Source organism: Schistocerca serialis, chromosome 5 (genome assembly GCF_023864345.2).
Source record: "Schistocerca serialis cubense isolate TAMUIC-IGC-003099 chromosome 5, iqSchSeri2.2, whole genome shotgun sequence".
In the NCBI taxonomy this organism is placed as follows: Eukaryota; Metazoa; Arthropoda; class Insecta; order Orthoptera; family Acrididae; genus Schistocerca; species Schistocerca serialis.
In genome coordinates this window covers 452,972,112-452,988,489 of record NC_064642.1, presented here as the reverse complement: position 1 = coordinate 452,988,489, position 16,378 = coordinate 452,972,112, and the positions used below count along the sequence as shown (strand labels likewise).

At 43.3% G+C, this 16,378-nt stretch overlaps 1 protein-coding gene across 2 annotated transcripts in view; it reads left to right on the top strand.

The window, feature by feature from the left end:
* The window catches only part of LOC126482332 (uncharacterized), a 652,552-nt gene that overhangs the window by 388,608 nt on the left and 247,566 nt on the right, over nucleotides 1-16,378 (top strand). For both annotated transcript variants that reach the window (XM_050106392.1, XM_050106393.1), the window contains exon 7: nucleotides 7,302-7,512. In XM_050106392.1, coding sequence (XP_049962349.1) covers nucleotides 7,302-7,512 — 211 coding nt within the window. The remainder of the gene's footprint in view (nucleotides 1-7,301; nucleotides 7,513-16,378) is intronic.

The window sequence follows — 16,378 nt, the reverse complement described above, 5'->3', positions numbered from 1 at the left end:
TGATGGCACGCACGTTCTAGAGTTTGCTCTGGCACCTGTGTGTCATGGGCAAATGCAGCTCGCCAGGTCTGCACCATACACGTATAGGTCGTTTAGTCGCATACAGACAGAACCCACTCTTAGCCGGCCGGTGTGGCCGAGCGGTTCTAGGCGCTACAGTCTGGAACCGCGCGACCGTTACGGTTGCAGGTTCGAATCCTGCCTCGGGCATGGATCTGTGTGATGTCCTTAGGTTAGTTAGGTTTAAGTAATTCTAAGTTCTAGGGGACTGATGACCTCAGATGTTACGTCCCATAGCGCTCAGAGCCATTTTTGAATCACTCTTATCGCTGAAGACAACAGAGCTCCATTCCTTTCTCCAGTCAACTCTTTCACGACGCTTTCACAAAGCCAGAGTAGCCGTGCTTGCTAGTGTCGTGGTCTCAGTGGTAGCCTACCCAGAGGCACAAGCGTTCTTTATCCTGCTGCAAGCAGAATGTTCCCAATAGTCCTTAATCGCCCAGGAGGTTTAACATGTGCCCGGATTCCGTCCCTGTACCATGTGCAGGCGGCCACCGCTGCTCGCACTATGAGTCGATCTTCACGTCTGTCTGCACTATGCGGATGTCCAGAACCTGTTCTGTAGGTGTGGGAATGTTGCACAGACCACAGCTGAAAGCAGCGACACCCATCTATACATTGCGCCCACCATGTACGGCAGTCCTTCGATAAGTCCATCGAACTTCCGAGGGCCGGTGGAAATGGCTTAACTGCTAAGCTACAGTACGTACTCGTCGTTGGGGCATGATTGTACCCTAGAATGAATGTTGCAAACACTGTTTACCTCTAAACACAGCACAGTTACTGCCTCTGAGCGCCACCTGATCACCGTTGATCGTGACGAAAGAATCACTAAAACTACAGTCTCTCAGTATGCGCGTATATCACGGCATCACTAAACATGGTTTTTGAGGGTGTGCCATTATTTTCGGAAATATATTGTTAATTCCCTGAGTCATTTCAGGAAACATACATGTAAGACGGCACGATATGTGATCTTACATTCTCTAAAAATGTTACTGCATAATTTCTTTTGGCATCTAGTTTTGCGTGACTGTTTTGCTAAATTCGTATAAATCCTGAACAGTTCACCATACGCTAAGGGACAGTCCATGTATGAATGGCAAGAAAATAACACTATTTAGATAGTATATTAATCTTTAACCATTATTAAAACCTTATATTTTATGAACCGCAGACTGTAAGATTATTGTATAAGTAGCTTGCAATGCCACGTAGATACACTAGTACAGTATATGTCTTCAAACGATGTCGTTTATCCGATTAAATCTTGCAAATATATATATATATATTCAGAATTATTACGCGATGGTAAATTTAGTTTTGGTCTCATCGGGGAAGTCGTCGTACAGTACGAACCGCAGAGTTAATTCTTCGACGCCCCGCAGGAAGTTTTATTGCCTGATTTCCATGTTGGTTTGACATCTATACCTGACTGCATCGTAACCTCGCTTAAGGAAATAGCTAAATTCACGGTCGACTGCAGCCTGTCGCACTTTATGGCGGGTAAAGTATCGCCTGCAGCAAAAGGCAGTTAAACCTGCACGCGACTTACAGTAGAAGGACTGATGTATTCATGCCGCACACGTCTTATCGAACACGACGCACACTTAAGCTGCTCATAATTACCTTCTGATTTTCCTTAGCAACTTTAAGATTATGCCACCTTCAGTTGTTTAAGACATTTTTTTACTTGAAAGTCCCCTTGTATCATCATTCACTTATGCTCTGTCAGCTGACTTCGACGAATGGCCATTGCCAAGTGCTTCAAAATCAAAGATCCCTCTACACAAGCATTAAAATCCATCTCCACAGTAATATCGCAAATGTAAAAGTGACAATGTCTGTTTTACGTCTAAACCGCTGAAACGATTCCGATTAAATTTGCTATGGAGACAGCTTCAAATGGTTCAAATGGCTCTGAGCACTATAGGACTTAACATCCGAGGTCATCAGTCCCCTAGAACTTAGAACTACTTAAACCTAACTAACCTAAGGTCATCACACACATCCATGCCCGAGGCAGGATTCGATATTGCGACCGTAGCGGTCGCGCGGTTCCAGACTGAAGCGCCTAGGAGACAGCTTCAAATATGAGGAAGTACATAGGCTCTTTTAGAAAGTGGGTAGTGCAAGATATTTATTGATTTGAATAAAATTACGCGAATTAGGGAAACATTTATTCTTTGAAAAAACTATTTGCTCTTATTATTTTGAACTTTATTATATTTGTAAAAATGCTTTTATTTGTTGATATGTTCTATGTTCAAAATGGTTCAAATGGCTCTGAGCACTATGGGACTCAACTGCTGTGGTCATCAGTCCCCTAGAACTTAGAACTACTTAAACCTAACTAACCTAAGGACATCACACACACACCCATGCCCGAGGCAGGATTCGAACCTGCGACCGTAGCAGCAGCACGGCTCCGGACTGGAGCGCCTATAACCGCACGGCCACCGCGGCCGGCTATGTTCTATGTAATAGAACTAAACTTAATGAACACAGTGCTTATACAATCCTCAACGAGTTTAATCCATATCCCCATACCAGTATCATTAAATGCGAAAATAACTTAGTCTGTTACGTTTTCGCAACTAAACCATTGAACCGATTTCGATGAAATTTGTCATGGAGACAGCCTGAATCCTGAGGGAGACCACAGTCTACTTTCAAAAGTAAAAAAAAAAAGTAAAAAACCTCAACCCCTAGGAGGGTGGAGTAAAGGAATGGACCATATCTTTTTCACAACTTTGAACATAAACCATGATAAAGAATATTACATTTGTTGCATAAGGTTCACGTTGTACAATTTACAGCTACTTCAGTAACACAATACATGGATGCGTGCTTCTGCCCATGCACCTACATACACACTGCTCTGTAGCGATGCAGCGCGTGCCGCTGCGTCCTTCGTAGGGGCAGTTGGTTGGGGGCTGAGGGGGAGGGGGTGCGAACACCACAAGCTATGAAACTTTCTGGCAGATTAAAACTGTGTGCCGGACCGAGACTCAAACTCGGGACCTTTGTCTTTCGCGGGCAAATGCTCTACCATCTGAGCTACCCAAGCACGGCTCACAACTCGTCCTCACTTCCGCCAGTACCTCGCATCCTACCTTCCAAACTGCCACCAAGCTATGCTTAGCCGGGCAGGCAGACATGTGAGGGTAGCTGACGTTACCACACATACAACCGCCTACCTACCATCACTCATCGCAACAAAACTACTGATACATGAGTGCAGCCATGGAAACAGCTAGGAATTAAGAAATCTCTCACCCACTGTATATATTGAGCCAATATCAGAATGACTACAAGGACAAAGTGTGGCAACTGAGAATCATGACACATGCAACAAATTAGCGACACAGTAAATATTCGCCTGAAAAAACAACTTTCAAAATGCTGATCGTCAGTTCAACTGATTTTTGTTTAAAGAATTTGTAATAGTAAGGCAAGAGAGCCATATTCCAGATACCATTTGCAGTTTTATAAAATTTGGTGACAATAATGTTTCACAGAAAATGAAAATTCGTTCTTGAACTCTCTGTTCTATATCCTGTGTTCAAAATTCAAATATTCTCAAAACATTATGAACTAATTTAATGGAATTAAAAGAAGTGCCTTTTACAACATTGGAGAAAGGGTTCTCAATTTCGGATATTAGTGTCCCTAATTTCGGATGGTTAAATTTAATGAAAATATATGTATTTTTGGAATATAAAAAGAAACATATTTATCTGAATAGCATTAACTATCACCTTACGTTATTTAGTGGAACATACATCACATATTTATGTTTTCCAACTATATTTTTCCTTTCCCGCACACAATTCGTGAGCCCACTGGAGACATTTTATGCATTTAATCCGCTTCTCGCCGTGTTGGCTATTTTTTAGGGCTCAGAGCAGTAGAGACATTCCTCATATATACCACCTTTCTCATCTGTAGTAACCAAGGCTGGTTCAGAGGAAGAGTCATCAAAGTCGATATCACTTTTATTCTTTTTTTCAGACGATTGGAAAGACTGTTTCACTATTGGGTGTCTTTTCTTTAAAGTTCTTTCGAACATGTATAGGAGGTGTTCAGCTTCCTTCTTCTTTCTTCAGACCTCTACAATGAAGCTTGACGTTGCAATTTGTTAGGAAAAGTCACAATCGCAGCACTTTTACCTCCTCTGCTGGAATTTGAACTTCTGGAGAGAGCAGGTGGGGGACTTATGTCGAGAGGAGAAACAAATTTGGAATTTCCAGGTGAACGGTTAGCAGAAAACGATGGAGCTGGTGGTTCTGGCACGGGAATCTACTGCACTGGCATCTGAAGAAAGTTGTGTTTCTTGCAGGAAGTTGGATCAAAATATTTCAGAGTTGAAACGGAATATGCCACTTTATCTGAACCCATTCAAAGTGACTTCAATTGTTGCGGCTCAGATCAGTGCAAGACACCATACAGAAGGTCCTGCAAAATCTTATAAAATAAAATCACAGTAAGAAGCAAAACCAACAAAACCTTCCTTTGGGCCTCACTTTTTTTAGACCGGTTACAGCCAAAAATATGTTAACTTTTTACAGTTTTCAATAAACAAAACTCACTGCTATTAGCACAGCGGTGCCGAAATATTTTGGGTAAAAAGAGAAAAACAGTGTTTCTGCATAAAGGCAGAACCAATACCGTATAATTTAACTGCAAATACAGCTGCAGAACTAAAAGATGAATATTGGACGCTTTTTAATACTGCCATCCTTTGTGGGCGTTTCCCAATCATGTAAAAATACCGCTGCCGTTGCGGCACACCGCGAGCCGTACAGTATTAACAACAGCTTCGCTGCAATAACATGCCACGTAGAGGCATACAACACTTTGATAGCCAGGATAGTGGCTTCACTTTCAGCAGGTCATACATAGAAGACGTTGCAGATCGCTTGCATGTCACTCAAAAATGCGTCTAAGTGTGGTGCGCCGCACGGGGTAGCCACGCCTTCTTGAGCACCTTGCCACGGTTCGCGCGGCTCCCCTCGTCCGGACATTGTGTGTGTGTGAGTGTGTGTGTGTGTGTGTGTGTGTGTGTGTGTGTGTGTGTGTGTGTGTGTGTGTGTGTGTGTTTTGTCCTTAGCATAAGTTAATTTAAATAGTGTGTAAGCCTCGGGACCGATGACCTCAGCAGTTTGGTCCCATAGGAACTTACCACAAATTTCCAAATTTAAGGTGTGGAGCAAGTACAGGGAGACGGCAAATGTGAACGATAGGCCTCGCAGCGGTCGTCTTTGTTGTGACAACACCAATGCAGGATCATTTCCTCCAACTGCCAACTCGCAGGCGCCCAACATTAACTCCCTGTTGCCCGGGAGAAGTCAGTTCCAATATTTAGGAAATATTGGAACTGACTTCGTCCGGGCAACAGGAATTCATATCTCAGCCCAAACAGTGCGTAGAAGATTGCATCAGGGTGGCTTTCATTTCAGAAGACCAATGAAAAGGTTTGCAGTGAACCAACGCAAACGACCCAGTTGAAAGACCTAGGCTATGGCACATAGATAGAAATTTAAAATCCAGAGTATACTCGGTCAACTTAAGAACAGACTTTTGAAAAATAAGATCTCGCGCATACGTTTCAGCGCTAGTAGTTAAGTACTCGGCGACTAAAGAGCGTCAGCCCTACATTTACAGCCCGGTTGTCGTGGTTCGGCTGATGTGGTTGCCGCTAGATATCTCCTTACTTCGTGCAGCTTTGGATACTCGACAACAAAACACACGACTGCAGCCCCTGTTCTGCATTGTCGTTTATGCAGTGCTTCCAGCCGGCCGTTGTAGCGTGCGGTTCTAAGCGCGTCAGTTTGGAACCGCGTGACCGCTACGGTCGCAGGTTCGAATCCTGCTTCGGGCATGGATGTGTGTGATGTCCTTACGTTAGTTAGGTTTAAGTAGTTCTAAGTTCTAGGGGGCTGATGGCCTCAATAGTTAAGTCCCATAGTGCTCAGAGCCATTTGAACCATTTTTTGCAGTGCTTCCAAAAGTGGATGACTATAGTGATCCTGACTTAAAGACTTAATTTAGAGGCTCAAAAAGTGAATAAGAATATGATGTTACTTCACTGGAGAGTGAATATGACGTCATGTCGTCAGATGATTGGCAAATGCTCGTCAGCGGTACAAGATAAATACGTCTGTGCTCCAACCAGCTCCTCCGTGATACCCGTTCACAGGAAACCAAGGATAAAAAGAACATGTGGGTACATCTGGTCGAGCATCTACTCATAAGTATCAGGTTTTTGTAGTTAATGCTAAACGACGCTTGAATTAGTGTAAAGATGAACGCCACTTGACAGTGGATGACTGTAAACGAGTGATTTGGAGTGACAACTAACACTGTAGCCTGTGACTATTCATTGGTAGAGTTTGGGTTTGGCGAATGCCTGGAGAACTTTACCCGTCATTGTGTGTAATGCCAACAGTGAAGTACGGAGGCGATGTTATGGTACTGTTGTACTTCTTATGGTTAGGGTATAGTTCCCTTATTGCGCTTAATTAAACGAAAAATCTGGAAGATTACGAACATACTTTACAGCATTGTGTGCTGCACACAGTAAAGCAGCAGTTCAGAGAAGATTATTTTATCAGCATAACAACGCACTGTCATAAAGCAGCGTCCGTGAGGCAGTAGTTTCTGCATAACCCAAAGTTGCGAGCTGAATCCAATGGAACACCTTGGGATGATTTACAAGGACGTTTATTTTTGGACCCCAGCATCCAACATCACTACCTTCCTTAGCTGTGGCTACGGTAGAATGGGCGTCCGTTCCATCGAAGACATTCAGACACGTCAGTGGAAGTGTCTCAAGCAGAGTTCATGCCAACATGAAGATGAGTCCATTAAAAGGTTCAAAAATGGTTCAAATGGCTCTGAGCACTATGGGACTTAATATCTGAGGTCATCAGTTCCCTAGAACTAGAACTACTTAAACCTAACCCAAGGACATCACACACATCCATGCCCGAGGCAGGGTTCGAACCTGCGACCGTAGCGGTCACGCAGTTCCAGACTGTAGCGCCTAGAACCGCACGGCCACACCGGCTGGCATTAAAAGGTCTCTGGATACTTTTGATCAGACAGTGTATAATCTTGCTATTTATTGTGACAGTGGGGCGAGATACAGGACACGATTTTCAGTGCTAAGCAGAAGAGAGCCGAAAAGAAGTTTGCGCAGAACCTAGGGTGTGACGTCGCTGTGACGCTGCCGGCAGGTGCTGACGTACGTGGCGGAGATCACGGAGCCGCGCTTCCGCGGCGCGCTGTCGGCCACCAGCTCGACGTCGGTGATCGTGGGCGTGTTCACGCAGTTTCTGCTGGGCAACCTGCTGCCCTGGCGCACAGTGGCCCTCGTCAACCTCGTCTGCCCCGTCGCCGCTGTCATCGCGCTCTGCTTCGTGCCAGAGAGTCCACACTGGCTCGTCGGTGAGTACCCAATATGGACAACTTTTAATCAAAGAGGATCCCTAATTTTAGTAGTAGAACTCACAGTGAGTATAAATGGTGGCATTAAGATTTTGTTTGAATAGTTAGTGTCTGAATATTCATTTGTACAGGTTCGTCCTGATCACGTAAATTCTACATTTCACAACTACCTTTTGCGGCCATTACCATCTTCAGATCATACAGTATATGATGTAAGTATCAACGTGAAAGTCTGTATATCAAAGTACATAGTGAGCACTCACTATGTCAGTCGAAAGGTGTAATTCTTGAATTAGACGATGATGTTTCGGTTTTCGTTATTATGGGGTTGTTGGAATAGTTCTATAGGAAAATTTTCGCAAAAAGTCATCCAATACTATTCAATACCTGTTCGTCGTATATGATCATCGCATCTCCCGCATGCCAGCCGGCTGTACGCAGCTGTGTAACGTTGGAACGTGCGGGCACTCTCATTCGATGTGATCAACGGATCACAGTGAACCACCTCGCTCCTCAACTGGGCGTCTCTGTTCGTAGTGCTGACACACTCGTCCACTATTTGGAGCACTCAAAGGTTTATGCCCTTTGATTCCCTCGCCGATTTGCAAAAGACCTTAAAGAGCAACAGGTTTGGCCCAAAGAAGAATTCACACCATTGGAAGCAGTATTTGGACGATGGCGAAGTTTTTGTTGCAGCAAGACGGTGGATCCGACGTCCACCAGTAGAATGGTACTATGAAGCCATACAGGTTCTCCCAGTAAGGTGACGTAAGGTCGTCCCACTGAACAGAGATTATGTTGAAAAAAAAAAGTTTTGTAATCAAAACAGTGGGGAATAATATTGTGTATTGGAATCCTGAATGAAACCAACCAACCTGCTTTCGGATAAAAATGTGTTGCGTTACTTATTCAACGCCCCTCGTATAATCTTTAGTATTTTTCTGTACCACAACTTTTCAAAAGTTTCTGTTCTCTTCTTGTATGAACTGTCCATGTTTCCTTTCCGTGCAAGGCTATAAAAAACGCTGGCGGAAACGGAAGGTATTAGATCATGAAGCACCATTTCGATACTTATCAATCCTTGTGAATATTTTCACCGTGTAACGAATATTAAATGATTAAACTTTCATTGTAATCAAACTGATCCCTGTCAACAGCGATGCGATGTGTGACCCTCACACTTTTGTGTTCGTTGTAGCATGGAAAAAAGAACCTTCGAATATCATCTTGAAGAATTTTTTGACATAGCTGAAAAACAAGTTGTGTCAGTATGTTGTGATTACTGGCTGGAGGCTCGTATGAAAGTATATGTCCTTCTATCGCATCGTGGGCACGCTTTCTGCGAGACAAGACAAACGTCCGTACATTTCTCAAGGCGTTTGCGGTGTGAACTGCATTGTGGGGTCTTGCATTATTCTGCTTGAGTGTGCCATTTAGTACCCTGGTCATGAAGCATATGACAACAGGGTTTACCAGTCTAAAAACATACTGGCGAGCATTCACCTCCTCTTCAACAGTTACCAAATTACTTCCATTACCATAAATAATTCCGCAAACCATGGTTCTAGAATCGTTGCGTCCTGTTACCTTCCAACAGATCATCTACAGATAAGGTAGCATCAATCTAGCCGCCACAAACAGGAAAGAGACTCATCGCTGAAGACGTCAGAACGCTACTTGGTGTCGCAGTTGACTCTATACCACGCAAGTCTCTGTTGTTCATGATAAGGTAAAAGAACGGACCGGCAAAATTACAGACCAATATCCTTAACATCAGTTCGCTGCAGAATTCTAGAACATATTCTGAGTTCGAATATAATAAATTTTCTAGAGACCAAAAAGCTTATGTCCACGAATGAGCACGGTTTTAGGAAGCGCCGATCGTGCAAAACTCAGCATGCCCTTTTCTCACATAATATATTGTAAATTATGGATGAAGGGCAACAGGTTGATTCCATATTCCTAGATTTCCGGAAAGCGTTTGGCTCTGTGCCCCATTTCAGGCTGTTAATGAAAGTACCAGCATATGTAAGAGGTCCCTAGATATGTGAGTGGCTCTGAGACCTCTTAAGTAATAGAACCCAGTAAGTAGTCTTCGATGGCGAATGTTCGTCAGAGACAAAGAACGTGAGATAGAGCTGCTATTATTTTCTATGTACATAAATGATCTGGCAGACAGGATGGGCAGCAATCTGTGGTCGTTTGCTGATGATGCTGTGGTGTACAGGAAGATGTCACGTTGAATGACTGTAGAAGAATACAACATAACTCAGACAAAATTTCTGGTTGGTGTGATGGAATGGCAGCTAACTCGAGTTGTACAAAAATGTAAGTTAATGCGGTGAGTAGGAGCAACTAATCCTTAATGTTTGGATACCTTATTAGTAGTTCCATGCTTGACACAGTCATGTCGTTTAAATATCTGGGCTGAAAGTTACGGAGCGATGTGAAATGGAACGAGCGTGGGAGAATTGTGGTAGGGAAGAGAAATGACCGACTTCAGTTTGTAGGGAGAATTTTAGGAAAATGCGGTTGATCTGTAAAGGAGACTGTATATAGGACGCTAGTGCTACCTGTTCTTGAGTACTGCTCGAGTGTTTGGGATATGCATCAGGTCGGATTAAAGCAAGACATCGAAGGAATTCAGAAGTGGGCTGCTTTATTTGTTACTGGCAGGTTCGAACAACTTACAAGTGTTATGGAGATTCTTCAGGAACATAAATCGGAAAGCCTCCTTTCGAGGAACACTATTGAGAAAATTTAGCGAAACGGCATTTGAAGCTGACTGCTGAACGATTCTAGTGCTACCAACATACATTTCGAGTAAGGACCGCGAAGATAAGACATCATAAATTAGGGCTCATCTGGAGGCATACATGCAGTTGGTCGTCCCTCGCTTTATCTGCGAGTGGAGCAGGAAAGGAAGTGACTAGTAGCGGTACAGGATGCCCCGTGCCACGTATCATATGGTGGCATGCGGAGTATGTATGTAGAGATAGATGTAGATGTAAATGCAGATGTCAGTGGTTAACAATGCATGGCAGCTCGAGACGTTCTGAAAACCTACATTAACGTTAGACACATTCGACACTCGGCATGAACTGACAGCACCCTTAAGTTGTAGTAGTGACTTTCTGCCGGCCGGTGTGGCCGAGCGGTTCTAGGCGCTTCAGTCTGGAACCGCGCGACCGCTACAGTCGCAGGTTCGAATCCTGCCTCGGGCATGGATGTGTGTGGTCTCCTTAGGTTAGTTAGGTTTAATTAGTTCTAAGTTCTAGACGACTGATGACCTCAGAAGTTAAGGCGCATAGTGCTCAGAGCCATTTGAACCAGTGACATTCTCCTGTACTGAAAATAAATTATCGTCAGGATGAAATTTTGATCAACAAAGGTACATAAATACTGGAGTATCCATTTGGCAGGATACGATCAAGACGTTTATGGAGTAATATTTCCATTTCTGTCAGTGTACCTTATAACCTGCTAAATGTTGTACAGAATTGAGCACTGCCCACAAACTTCGAGTTTTCCTACTTTGTTCCAGGCTACTCTCACATTTCACTGCAAATTTGTTTCTTTGCATCTTTTGAACCATATTTTGCATCTTATAGGGGTCAGGACCCAGACTCCTCCAGTGGTCAGGAGAGGGCCGGGAAGGATGCACTTGTGAGGTCCTAGTTACGCTCAAGAGCGCAAAGAAAACATCATTGACAATAACATTTATTTGGCAGTAACACAGGATTGACTTCCAAAGCACCATGACACAAGCAGCCCAGTGGAACTGTGCCTTGTCGGAGGAGGAAAGCCAGTGTGCAATGGACCAGAAGCAGTACGGCCAGTGCAGTGCAGTGAAGAGACAGGTAGTCGCTGCTATCGAGGGGCGGCTGTCGACCGCGGAATCTGGCGGCCTCCAACTCTACATGTCGATCACCCAAGTGCTTTCGTGATCACTCAGGAGTTATGCCCCAGGTCCATATGAAGTACTCGCTGACACGCAGGGGTCGGCTTTCAGCCCCTATTTAGAAAACAGGGCCAGCAGCATCAGCGTCTGCCATAGGAATGGGATGAGCGGCAGCATTGGGTACTGGGTGGATGACAGACGGTGTCCAGGTCTCACAAGTCAAGTCTCCAGCAGAAGAGCAGGGTGATGGTGGTCTCCAGGCGCCATCAGCATGGCCTCGAAGTTGGCAGAGCAGCTGGCAGCAGCAGCGTCCTTCCAGTTGGACGCATGGACCCATAGACGATGGGAGACAACTAGGCGCGCTGAGAGTCAACTTCCATAGCCTCCCCTCTAACTGGACAGCTGAAACTTGCACAAGGGTTGAGACTACCCACTGGGCAATTGGCAATCAACACTCGCCAATCAAATATTTGTTAAGAAGGGTGGGTATACATGTATGTGCTTCTCGTGCACTCTGAGGCGACGGTGATGATATCTATGACGTATGTATCCCGGTTTTTATTTCGGTATCAGCTCTGCTAGTGACTTCTGACTCTTGCAGCTTCACCTTTCAGAGGCTCTTTTCTGCTGGCTCGACACCTGAATACTTATTGTTGCGTTATTCTTAGCCATCTTTAAGAAACTCTGCTTTGTCACTTTATCTCTAGACTTCCATGACTGCATCATATTTTACTTGTAGACCTGGGAGCGCGGTTATTCCCCTACACTGCGATAACTTCCGTGTTTGCCGCGACTCGCTCAGCGTTTCCCCCTATCTGGCAATCTGCTGATCATTGACACATGCAGTTTGGCTTCAAGGAGCTGCCAATGTAGAACTTGGACGAGTGTCGACTGGAGATGCTATCCCGGGGTGTAAGATCTCCCCCTTCCATAAGAAAATTAGTTGTCGAATTTTTCAGTTTGGCATATCCATCATAACCTCATCCTACATATTTTGCTCCATTAGTTACCCCTAATACGAATTTAGTTATTGTTCCGTTACCATTCCACTAATTTACATGATTTTCAACAGTTGATATATCGAAGGGGCAGAGTCCTTGCAGAATCCATTTCTTAGACGCTAACGGAGTTATTCATACATTTAAAGGTTCATGCATTACTTTATACGTAATTCCGTTACTACGTCTTTCATTCACAAACTAATCAACGGGTATCTGATGCACAGATAAGTTTGAGTGGTGCACTGACTTCCGTTTAAAACAGAAACAGATTGCGCAAATCGCAATCAGAACCACTACAGAGCGGGTAGGTGTCATGCGTATATAATTATACTATGATGTTGTCTATCGCATTATCACTGTATTTGCTGGAATATTTGTTCGGCTGTAATTCTCCCTTTTTGCATTACTACTAGTTCGTCTAGTGTACATAGAATATCTGGATTCAGGGTATTATTTAGCAAGAGTTTTGGGTAGGCAGCACCTCTGGCCGCTTCTCGGGCCAGAATAAAATAGGTTGTTCCCACTTGAGTGTGGTCGTATCAGTGATCGTAGGTGGTAGACGAAATGTCATGTTTGCTAAGTACCGTTTACTATTATTCCGCTCTCCCGTAATTCGACTCTGTTCACACCTGTTGTTTTCCCATCTTCGTAACAGTTTACTGTGGTTACGTCTGATGAAAAAGCTAAGGAGACCCAGTGGGTGCTCACTCTTGGAAATGTGGATACAGCGTTAACACTTCCCTTTGATATTCACTTGCTTCGGTTTTTAACCAGGAGTAACTGGACTTTGCATGCCCGTACGCCAGTCTGTATCGTCCTACTTGGGAAGATCCTAACCCCTTCCCTCTGGCATCTTCGCTCTGAAATTGTTACTATCTCTTTCGTTCATACCCGTACCCATTTCGGTAAGTGAGCTGAGAGAAGGAATCTTCATCATTATCTCCCCCTCCCTTCAGAAGGCGAGAATACCCAAGTAAAACCATATCCCCATATACAGAAACAACGTTGGTTAATCCCTCCAGGAAAAATTAAAAAAGACACTTTAAAACATACTATAAATAGAACGAAATAAAACTGGATGACTTTCTAATAATCTATACGTGAACAAATGAAGTGCAGTATAGGCAGACAACAGTCTCGAATCTTATCTATAGATGTGGCCTAAGGGCGTAAGTCATTTTAGGTGTACTGGGGTTGTCAATCGTCTGTTTCTGTTTCATTCTAACAATAAGAAGCTTCGCATTTTCTGCTGCGGATGCTGCTGATACATGCGGCAATACATCGACAACTCCCTTAACAGGCTTAATACGTCTCACGTAAATAATCGAAGTCTCCGTTGCCATCTGCATTTTAACACTGACAGGTGACGTCATTTCCCCTACTTGGTATGGTCGATGGTATTGGGTCACGAATTTCTTTGTTTTGCCGTTTGCTGTATATGGGTTTGTTACTAATACTCAGAGGGCAATCGTGCATTGCCATAACATCCCTACGTGTCGTCTATCTCCTCTTGTCGTTCTAAGGCTCCCGTATAAGCGCGTTTTACTTGTTACCAAATGTCTCATAATTTCTTAGCAAACGTTCCGATCCAAGCTTTGGCTTAATCACTTCGAAAGGTGCTGGTATTTTTCTCCCATATAGTACGTCTTATGGCGAAAGACCAGTAGCCATATGTGTTTCAGAATTCTGTGCAGTGGTTCCAAAATTGAAATGTCCCAATTTGCATGATTACTGCTTAATAGCTCAGTATATTCGAAACCGTGCGATGCTCTCTCTCTCTCTCTGTTCTCCCATTGGTTCGAAGGTAGAAAGGATTTGTTTGCAGCTTGTGATCGGAGCAATTGGACAATTGCTTCACAATATCGGGCATGAAATAGATACTCTGGTCTGTAATTAATGTGTCCAGAATGCCAAATGTGAGCAACCAATTATTTACTAGCGCTTGAGCAGTTGTACTCGCGTTTTTGTCAGGAATTCCAACCATTACTGTACAAAGCGATAAATCGTCAATTATAGTCAATATGTATTTATTTTTGCCGGTTTTTAATGGGCCTAAAATGTCCAATTAGAGCGTTTCAGATGGTTTAGATACTTCCAGGAGACAATTTGACGGAATCGGTCGGTGCCTAAGATCAGCTCGTTGTGCGCAAGGTACGCAGCTGCTGAATTACTGGTCGACTTCTCGTTTGCTAGTCCTCCAGGAAAATTTTTCGACAATACGTCTATCATTTATAAATTATAGAGCACGGCAATCAGTCGTCCTTTTTCGCCGGTTTTATTTGGTAAATCCAGATTTCGGCTAGAGCCTAGCCATCATCAATGCACTATTTTCTAGTCTCAGTGCATGTCAGTTCCCTGTTGCTCGGGCGTCAGTCACAGAGAACTGACATGCATTGAGACTAGAATAATAGTGCACTGAAAGTGGCTAGGCACTAGCCGAAAACTGTATTTACCAAATAAAACCTGCAAAAAAGGACGACTGATTGCTGCGCTCTGTAATTTATAAATCAGATCACAGTCGCTGAGTGCACCCACGTTCCTAATGGAAGGTGACTTGAATACGTATTTCAGTTGCTCTTCCCCCACCATGGCCTGACAACATATGGTCATGCGCTTGTGCCAAGACTTCGATCTGGAAAGTTGCACCTACTACCACTCGTAATCTGCATTTTGTTGTTCTGCAAAGCAAGCCATTGTGTGTCATGAACTGAGGTCGCAACTTGAACTGTTGACAGTCAGCATCAGCAATTTGAGCCTTTCGCCATTCTGACCAGTATTTGCAGAAAATTTTCTGCTCAAACTGGCGCCGTTTGCATGGCTACGAAGTGCTGGTGTAGCCTTTGAACACAACCGATAGCATTCTTACTATTCATGTGAAACATAGAAGTGGACTGATATGTAAATCGTATACTCTTGACGATATTCGCTAGAAACTGTACAGAGTGTCTAAAGGTATGACTCAATGATTTTATCTTGGAACTCTTCCATTTGGTCGGTGTTTGCATAGAAAATAGTAATATCAGAAATTGAGCCCGCCTTGATGTTCGCTAAGTAAAAAACGGCAACAGAATAAAAGCGCACAGAAAATATGTCGCAAACAGCGACAATAATTGCTTAAAACATGCTGTAACATACAGTAAATAAGGTAGTATGAAAGTATCCATAGTAAACTATATTTTAAAAAAACGAATAGTAAAAAAATGTAATAATGTGCTACTGGGTGTGTATAACCATGCTATTTTCTGCATGTTTTAGATTTTAAAAAACCCACTGATGATGGAGATATTTGTCCCCGAAACTAGTTTGGGAGAATAAAGAAATAAACGAATAACAAGGTGTTTTGCAGCATGGTCGACTCAATTTCTGATATTACTGTAGTATGAATCTACTGACAAAATCATGCACTCAGCCTTATTAAAAACAATCTAATTCAAAAAGTAAAGAGAGGTCTTATGAGGGATGGTGCGTCATCTCTCCTACCCAAGAGCTATGCTCAGAAACGCGGACGCGCGCAATGTCTGTTGTATATTAACTTTATAGACCGTAAATTCCACGCACAAAAATGTTATGAGGCGTAAATCTGTTCACTTAATGACGGGTGTAGCTACCACACGACTACATTTCTGACCTCCAGTTCTTCACTGAACATTTGTTGGGGATTTAGCCTCTCTTTGTAAGAATAGTAGGTGGAGAAAATACTTCTCCATTTGCCATTCCGTAAGATAGTAGTTCAATTTGTTTCTGGAAAGGGCCCACCTTCAGAAAAACATAATTTTTTGTTTTTATTTTTATTCATCAGACATGTTTCGCAGAAGTTTCAGCGTCGTCAGTGGTTTTTTTATTATCTTTTTTTGTTACCACATGCTATGCGTTTCATAAATTTTTATGTTATTTAATGCAGTTGTTTTGTTTCACAACTGCTTTAAATAATATAAAAATCCAGGGAGTACAAAACATGTGGTAA